The 9578-nt window shown below is 49.6% G+C and overlaps 1 protein-coding gene across 1 annotated transcript in view; it reads left to right on the top strand.

Moving 5' to 3' along the window:
* Positions 1 to 274: 274 nt before the first annotated feature.
* Positions 275 to 9578, top strand: part of CDH13 (cadherin 13) — a 1001392-nt gene continuing 992088 nt past the window's right edge. Inside the window, exon 1 of the mRNA XM_041770316.1 lies at positions 275 to 569. Coding sequence (XP_041626250.1) covers positions 525 to 569 — 45 coding nt within the window. The 5' untranslated portion in view covers positions 275 to 524. The remainder of the gene's footprint in view (positions 570 to 9578) is intronic.

The raw sequence follows: 9578 nt of genomic DNA, 5'->3' as shown, positions 1-9578 counted from the left end.
TCCACTGCCAAGTCTTTCCAGGCGTGGAAAGGGCTGGAACTGCTGGGGTCATTTTATTTGATTTATTGGAATTAAAGTGGATCTTATTAACATTTTAATAAAGAGAATCTTTTTTTTTTTTTTTGCACTGGGCTGGAAGTGTTCTCCAGTCCCCGGTGCAATTCCATTCTCTGCAAAAGTGGAATCGGCTGGCGTTGCCCAGCGTGATTTGTGAGGCTGGGCCCCAACAGCCCAAAAAAGCAAACGGGCTGCCTGCTCCGAGGGACTCGCTCTGTGCGAGGTGCTCGCCCTGTATCTGCCATGCAAAACGAGGGAGCTTTATGAAGGAATCTGTCTTGTAAAGCCATTGGTCCTGGTCATCAGCCTCTACCCAATGCTTTCGTGATGCTGCCGCTGATCTATTTGGGAAGTTGGCTGGCTGGTGAGGCACAGCCTCTCCTCAAAGCCTGGCTCCCACGGAAAATATGCTCAGTGCAGCCAAGTGCATGAATGAAAACGCCGCCGGGCGCTTCTAGTCGGGCAAAATGCAGCCGAGAACTCCGCTCCTTCTGTGCGTTCTCCTGTCCCAGGTAGGGAAGAGGGGCTGCGGGGCACCCTGCGCCCCGTTTCTGTGTGCGCGTCGCCGGGCGCGGGCAGGGAGAGGGGCTCTCGGGGGTCGGGGGACTCTGGGGCGCGGCGGCGAAGAAAGCCTGGGGCTTGGAGGGAGGTCATTCCCAGCCCCAGAGATGGGGGGGGGGGGAGGCTGGCTTCCACTCCGATTCGCCTCTGTGTGTGTGTACGTTCGGGGAGGAGAAGAGAGCTCCCCAGTCCCCCTTTTTTTGCAAGCAGGGGCGACATTCTCGCCTACATCAAGTGGGGTAACTTTGATTCGCCTCCTTCGGAGGCTCATGCATTGGAGAAAGCCTCGGTCGGAGGCGACTCCGAGGAGTCCCGGTCTCCCCCAGCGCAGCGCCGAGCCGGGGAAGCGCCGCTGCGGTCGGGATCGCGGGCTGCGGGCTGGGGCTGGGGCTGGGGCTGGGGCCGGCCTGGCATCACCGACCGGCCGGGGCGCCCGGGCCCCCCCGCCCAGCCCCGCGGCGCTCCGGAAGGCGCCTCCCGCCCGCCAGTGCTGCAGCCCGGCTGCTGCTGTCGCTCCGAGGCGCCGGCTCCGGCCGCGCCCGCCGCGGGCTCTGCTGCTCCCGACCTCGGGCCGCGAGCGCGCCCCCCTCCCGCCGGGACGCAGGCCCCAGCCCCCTGCGCCCCTTTGTCCAGCCAGCTGGAGCGCCGGCTCGAGCCCCAACTGCCGCCGCCGCTGCCTTCCCGGGCGGCGCGGAGCGCAGAGAAAAGTTCAAGCCTTGCCCACCCGGGCTGCAGCTGCCTGTTAACCCGCGCGGCGCCGCGGCGCTCAGGGCCGGCGACCCGGCCAGGCTGGGGGCGCGGTGCGACCGAGGCCGGTTCCCAGGCCACCACCTCCGCATCTCCGAGATCTCGGGAAGTTTGTGTGCAGGAAAGCAGCACTCCGGGAAGGCCAGACCGGAGGTGCTGGCAGCCGAGGGGCACGCCCAGCCCTGCTCCTGGGGCCTGTGGTCTCTGAGAGCGATGGGACCCAGCCCCCAGGCCTCCGGTGAAGCCTTTGGGACTCCCGGTGAGCGGGCAGGCTACAAGTGGGTGCGTGAGATCAAGGCAGAGCCAGGCAGGAGGAAGGGAGACAGGGAGAGCCTTTGGGTGCTAGGAACGGGCGTTGAGTTCCTGGCCAGGACCCCTGGGTCCCCGGGGAAAGGCACACACGTGTGAGTGTGTGGGTAAGGGGGAGGGGGAGAGAGCTAGGATCCCAGGCCTGGGCTGTCTGGGATGTGGGGATGCAGTGCAGCCTTCTAAGGGAGGCCACTGCTGGATCCATGTTGGGGTTAGACTTTGGAAATGGGCCAGTGTCCCAGGAATGGAGTGACCATGGAAATGATGTAAAAAGTGGGGGCTAGTGGGTGGATGCCAGTGCCTGGGGGCAGAGTAAGGTGCCTGGCTGCTGAGCCCCTCCCCCACGTATGATTTCCCTCTTCCCTGGATACACAGCCCCCATTCAGGACTGCCCAGTTGTATTCCTCTAATACCAGGGCTTTGCTGGCTGACTGTCTTGGGGTCCCGGTAACCTTAAGTCCTGCCACAAATCCTACATCTGTCCGTGAACCAGTTTTCCATACTTTCTGGACTCTGGCTGTCCCTGAGGCTGCATGTATGTATATATATCCCCATTTAACAGAGTGGATCAGAATATGCCTCTGATTCAGACAGATCCTCTCTGCCATATGCTGGTGGTGCCACCCTGGGCAAGTTGTTTAGTAAATCTGAGCTTTCTGATTCTCCACTGTAAAATAATCTTGTCACCTCCCTGGGATTGCCAGGCAGATTAATTGCATTCAACAGGATGTCCTAGGTAATGCATTTACCATGAGGCCTGGCATACTGGTAACTGTTAGTGTCTGCGAGCACTTACCACAGCCTTTCCCCAGGACTTTACAGTCCTTTCCTCTCTCAGCATGCTTGGACCTCAGTTAGGATTCCAGGGCTTGCCGGGAGTTACTGCCTCCCCTTGAGAGACAGGCCACATGGCAGCACCCAGCAATCCCTGTGCACTAGGGGCTTCTCACATGATACCTTTTGCAAAGCAACTGGTGTGTCTCCTCTTGCTGGGCCCAGATGGCACAGGTGGGTCTGAAGGCTGTCAGCTCACTTCCTTAGCATGGGGAAGTAGAGGTTTTTACCGTGAATTGAATTGCTGGCTTGCTCTCCGAGGCTTATTTCTCTCTAAGATAGTTATGCATAATCAAAGCAAATGTCCACATTAGGGCGCTAATTGATATCCTGGTTGCAACAGCACCTTGCAGAGAAATCATTTTGGTGCAATTCACTTAATTGGTAAGAGGTTCAAGTGCACAACTCTGTGTGCCATGGTGGAAAGTGGGGAAAGTCTTGGAGCCTTTGAGTCAACAAGCAAAAAACAAAACTTTCTTGAAGTAGAGAGAAAACAGAAGGAAGGGAAAAACAATGTAATAAAGCAAATTAGTCACTCGGTCCTAAGCGGTGTTCAGGCAAGCATGTATGTGTTTTTCCACTGCAGTTATAATACTCCGGGTCTGGCTTTGGAAGCCATCAATCTCTGTACGTTTATTGGCTGGCTGCTGTTTTAGGCATTTTGAAAGGGGGAAGAGGAATTCTAAGCAACAATGGCTGGAAGCTGGCAAAGTCAAGGAACAGTCACCTCTCTTCTCCCCTGGGGTGTTTTGGGAAAAGCTGTCCCAGAAGTGGCCTCTGGCATTTAACTATGATAAATAATGAATGTGGAACAGATTAAGGGAGCCCTGACATAGAAATTACACTGTAAGTATGATCCGGCCCCCCCCACCCCCACCCCAGCCGCTGTTTGGGTATCACTTACAACTAGCTAAAAGTCCTAACAATGAATGAGTAATCCCCCAAGAATTAGAATTTTAGGGAGTGGTTCAGGTTTGGAGAGCGGTCGCTTGGGAGTGACCAAAAACGTTCCACAGAATTCTGAGATGTTGATTTAAAATGGGGAGTTCTTTCTTGGACTTGGAATTTTGATTTTCAGGATTTTAAATAAGAACCAGTGTCTTTCAGTACCCCTGGAACATCATATATTCTATGTTAAGGGCAGAGGTTATTTGCAGAACCTTTCTGATTAGGAGAAAAGACTGTGGGAGTGGCAGAGAGCACCCCCTGCCCTGGGATGGCCTCAACATGTGACAACCCGTAAGATTTCAAAAGCACTGGGGAAACAGAGACATAAGTCGTGAAAAGAATTGGAGTGGTACAGTTCACATGTCTGAACAATTTTTTTAGCAAGTCCCCAAAGAGACTTAATAAACTGCGAGGCTGAATATGTGATCTGGAGTTTATGTAATGCCACAGTCTATATTAAAAGCCCAACAGTCATCTTAGCTAATCTCTTCTGCTCTGCCTCCCTCCCTTCTCTCCTTTTCTATCTTTAGCCCTTGGGTTTTCCATTAAATAAAATCTATTTCCTTCTAGAAGTATCTCCTATGTGTTATAGTGGAATTGCCCGGCAAACCAATGTACCCAGTAACTGCGGTATGTAAAAGTATCAGCATTTGCATGTGTGCACTGAATCTCAGTTTGAAGTTCACTGTTTAGGTAAAAGTACAGCTAGGTTCTTGCGAATATTCTTCTTTCTTTCCCTCTTTCCAAAAAGAAAGGTGCCTGGGGAGTCCAGGTAGTTTCTGTGAGGTGGAATGAAACTATGGATTCAATGACAGTCATTATCATCTATACAGCCACAGTAGTTCCTATTTCTTTGTGGCTGTGTATGTCCATGTCTGTGTGTTTTGATCTTGTTTTAATACCTGTTGAAAAATTTCTCCAGAAGAGGGCTCCATTCACAGTGTTACAAAATTCTGAATCCACAGCTTATATATTTTAAAGAACTTCAGTGTAGTAGCTCCATCAAAACCCAACTATTCTCCTTATTCCCAATTATTTGCTACAAGCTCCCCCAACGAGAAGTCCTGCCATTTTGCACGGAGTTTCTTTCCTCCTTTATTCCCTATTATACTTGCTTCTGTTCTGTTTAATTCTACAACTCTGTGGTCCCTCTGAGTATAAGTGCAGGGAGCAGTTGAAAGACCTTTGTAGACAATGCCACATGAAATATGGGGAAGTTTTGAAATTTCCTGGCATTTGATTTTGTTTGGACCTGGTTTTACTCTTTAGGCAGCCAAAAGGCAGGCATAGCTCGGCTGTGAAAGGAGATAATCTTCCCCATTAGGTAACTACCCAGAAGAATGACTCATGGGCCAGATTTGCTCACCCTCCAGCACCAGATGAAAAGGAGAGGGAAATATGTCTGTCATCTAATTACAATAATCAGTTGGGCAGAATCAAATCAAGTGACCAGTGGTTTTGGCATTGTTTCCACTTAGCTGTGGGCAAGGTGCCCACATGCCTGAGAGAATCTGACCCTCCTGAAGGATGCTGCCAATACAATCCCCTGCAGCCTGTCTCCTCTGTAGCTACTTAGGGATCCCAGGCTTAACTCCATATCCCTCAGCAGATGGGGCAAATGATGATGGGCTGGACTATAGGATCCCCTTCATTAGACACTAAGTAGTGGCTTTATGCTAGGGTTAGGGTAGAATGCAATTTCCTTTTCCATTGAGAGAAATAGCTAAGAGCAGGCTAGAGAGGAAAAGAAATGACATTTCAAACTTGAAACACAGCCAGGGCTCATGTTGGTGAACGGGTCACCCGTTGGTTTAGCAGGCTGAAGCTCGAGATACCTGCTTCATGATGCTAATGCTCATCCATCCCAGGTCTGCAAGTCTGGCTTCTGGGCAAAGGTTGAGAAGTCGTAGCCATAGCCCAACTGTGGCTCATGGATGTATCTTGTTTGGCCAAATCTTTTGAAAAGTGGGAAATTGTAAATTTAAAAAAAAAATCCAGATTTCTTGCATTTCTTAAAATATCAGAAGGTAAGGCAATCCTAGAGCTTCATTCCCACTTGGCCACAGTCTACTAGAGCAGAGTTCCTACTGCCACCTTTTAGGAAAGACATGCCTCTGTAATTTGCCACAGTCCCTGCCAGTCCCTACTACTCATCTAGCCAATTGTAGCTCATTTATTTTTACTCACTTGCCTCATAGCCATTTGTGTTGGGAACTTCTGCTTTCACAAATTTTGAGGCTTAATCAAATTGATGCAGTCAAGTTTTTAGTGATAGGCTCCTTGAAAAGGAAGGGACAAGCCTCTTTTGATCACTATGAATGAAATGAATTGAGCTTGCTTTGGAAGAACACGATCAAGGGGACTGCACTTCCATCCTGAGAACATTACCACTGTCATCACTGTGCCACTGGGTGACCAGGGCTACCCAGAACGCTAGGACCCCCAGATCATTATTCCATAGTAATAGTTACACCCAGAGAAGTGATGCATTGCAGCTTGGAGTAAAACTGATGTAGGTACACCAGAGCGTCGGTACACCCAGAACATTGCAGTTAAGGGGCTCTGGGAGTGCTGGATAATAGGTAGGCCCCAGTGCACTGTACGCAGTGTTATACCAAGAGCAGCAGTACCCTTGGAGTACAGTGACGCTCTGGGCACTGTCATTCCCACAGTGTTGCTCACCTGCAATATGCGTATCATCAGAATGTCACAATAACTTCTTGTACCCTACAGGGGACTCTGGGCGCACTGGGTGAGCTCTCAAAGCATTTACAACTTTGGGGTATGTTAGCTGCTGCCTAGAGTACTTTTATACACAGAACATCATCAGCTCTACCACCAACTGGAATTTGTGTGATGTCCTTATAGTTGCTTTTAACAGTTAACACCCAACATAGTCTACACATAGTGTTAATGCTATAATTAATGTCCTCTGGCTCCATAAATACTAGATTAAACTGTCCATCCATGCCATACCAATAGGTAAGCCCCAGATAACTTGTTTTTCATAGCTTCAGATCCCAAAGAGCAGGGTAAATATAACTACACACACATACCAAAAAAAAAAAAAAAAGTGATTGTTTTTCCTCTGTCAGTTGCCAACAGAAGTCAAATTCCTGAAAATTAGCATTAGCAATAGGCACGTTTTGACATGTCATGTCTCATTTCAAAGGCCCCAGCAAGCGTCACCCAATCTGTTACAGAAGCACAAAGCCCCTGTGTCTCCCAGCTGAGTATAGGCTGGGCTGGGGTGCAGGGCAGCAGCTGCTCAGCTGAGAGCAGCCCTGCCACATGCCTGGGCAGGGCCAGGAAATGAGCTCAGCCCCTGGAGGAGCCTGGGGACCCTGCAAGGAATGTGGCAGCCTCCATCCCTGCCTCACATGGCCTGCAGGCCATAGTCGGTTCCCTCTGGAGGCGGCAGGGAACCGCTTCCCCATGTGCTGCAGGGATGGTGCCTGCAAATGCCTGAAGCTTGAACTTCTGTGGTAATCTCCCTGTCAACTGATGTAGGGCCTGCAGAAAGTTGCTGGACCCTGCCAGCAGAACCCATAGCTGTCTTAGGCCTCACAGGCTCTGCCTTCAACTGCCATAAGCTGCTGGGCATCTGGGATCATCTAACTCAGGGGTTGCAAACTGTGGCCTATGGGCCAATTCTTGCCTGCAGCCTGTTTTTATAAATAGTTTTATTGGACCATAGCCATGCCCATTCATTTATATAATTGTCTATGGCTGAGCTTGTGCTATAACAACAGGGTTGACACCATATGGCCCACAAAGCCTAAAATATTTACTATTTGGCCCTTTGCAGAAAAAGTTTGCTGGCTCTGCTCTGACTCAGAATTGTAGCCAGAGGGGCTGCAGGAAATCTTCTCAAAGGGCAGGGAGGCATTAGGGATTCAGTCATTAGAGACTGTTCCTCCTAAGCCCCAAGCGCTCAAGTAACTTGACTTCAGGGAGATATACCTGGGACTAAGTGGATTCAGTAAATACCTGTGATGTCCATCCAAAACCTACTATGTGCTCAAGGTACGGCTACTGGAGAGGTGACCCAGCCTCTGCTCTCTTGGGGTTTGGGCCCTGAGAGATCCCTTGGCAGGGACATCAATGTCGATTCAGGAATAATTCAAAACAGAGGCAACTGCTATGACGGAAGAAAATGCAATTGTGTGAGGTGTGCTGTCCTGTGTATTTTGCTCATCTGTGCCTCATCTTTCTCCCCCACTAAAATATAAGCTCCATTAGAGCATATACTATTGTCTGGTTGGCTTCTGCATCCTCAGGGCCTAGAATAGTGCTGGAATGCAGCAGACCCTCAGCAAACATGAATGAATGAATGAATGAATGAATGAATGAATGAAGAAAAGCATCAGATCTAGATGAAGGACCTGGAAATTTTCCTTGATAGCCTGATGTTTGAGCCACAGTCTGGAGGAGTAGTGAAACCTACAGACAAGGGAACACTGGAAGGTGTAGGCAGGGAAAAGAATTCCAGGCAGAAGGCACAGCCTGAGGGTAGTCTCTGTGCAGGAAGAAATATTGCATAGCTCAAAGAGGATGGTATCGGGAGTCACCGAGTGGTGCCAGAGCCACTGGGGCTTTGGAAGCCATCACAGAGATTTTGGTGTTTGTCCTGGAGCAATGGGCAGCCATTGAAAGTAACAAGGGGAAGGTGTAGTGTGACAAGGTCAGATTTCCTTTTGGAAAGGTCACCCCGGCTGCAGTGTAGTAAATGGATTGGCGCTGGGTATGAGTGGAAGGGAGAAGCCAGTCCAGGCCTGAGATCATGGGAGTGGCAGTGCAGGTGAGGGAAACAGATGCACCATTCAGAGTGTCCAAGAGACATTTAGGGGAGAACCTGGCAGAGCTTGTTAACTGGGTTCAGAGATGGCAGAGCAAGGGGCAGGGAGCGGTTAAGGAGCAAGCATGAGTTCTGACTCCTATCAATTGGCAGCTTCCTGCCAATTACCTAAATGAGAACCCAGGTGTTTGACATTATAAACAGGGTCTGAGGGCCGTTTCCATAGGGGTGTTAGCCAGGCTGCAGTAATGCTCCTCAGGAGAGGCATCCCAGGCCCCAGTTACTCAGTGCCCACTGATCCAATCCATGCTGGCATCTGGGATGGGCACAGTGGGGGCTTGGAAATGCCCTTGTCTAGAGAGACTGATCTGTACCCTCTATAATTAACCAATCTCTGAGGCTTTTCATGCAAAAGATATTTGGGAGAAACATTGCCAAGCCCTTTAATCGTTTCTTGAACATTCAATCAGCAGCACTAGAAATATTTCTTACATGAAGCAAATAATGATCTACTACTTTCAGCAATCACTTTGCGAATGCTAACAAGTCTTCATTTCAGCATGTTGGATATAGCCGTGGTGACTCTTATGTTTCCAGGTGAAGTAGCAGAGTCTTCAACGGGGTGCCAGGGAGTGGTATGTTGGCAAATGTTTAACGACTGGGTTCTCTTAAAAGGGGGGGGGGGCACAGGTACTTTATCCTCAGAAGGCTAGGGATGCTTAGGTGTCTGCATTTATTGAGGCATTTAGGGAATTCATAGGTAAACAAGATGGATGTAGGATCTGTTCTCATGGGGCTTGCCATCTACCCAGGGCAGTCATTAAGAAACAAGAAAGTATATTTTGTGGAGCACCTGGGTGGCTCAGTAAATTAAGCATCTGCCTTCAGCTCAGGTCATGATATTAGGGTCCTGGGATAGAGCCCCATATTGGGCTCCCTGCTCAGTGGAGTCCTGATTCTGCTTCTCCCTCTGCCACCTCATGCGCTCTCTCTCTCTCTCTCTCTCAAATAAATAAATAAAATCTTTTTAAAAAAGAAACAAGAACTTAAATAACAGAAATAATATGAACTTGGTAATTGTTACCATAAGACTCAATAAGAACTAAAACAGTATTGGAGGGGTGGTTGCTATGCCCTCCCTCCCCTTCTCCCACCTTCTTCCTCCAGCCCCTTTCATCCATCTTTTCTTCTTTCTTTTCATAATCATTAAAATCTACTCAGTGCCGAGAAGGCTGCAAACTTGGAATTTAACAATGAATACACACCTGGTCCTGGATTGAGAAAGTGCTGGAGGTAAACCAGGGCCTATGGTCTGCCAGGACTC

Source organism: Vulpes lagopus, chromosome 10 (assembly GCF_018345385.1).
Source record: "Vulpes lagopus strain Blue_001 chromosome 10, ASM1834538v1, whole genome shotgun sequence".
Lineage (NCBI taxonomy): Eukaryota > Metazoa > Chordata > Mammalia > Carnivora > Canidae > Vulpes > Vulpes lagopus.
This window is presented reverse-complemented; position numbering and strand designations above follow the sequence as displayed.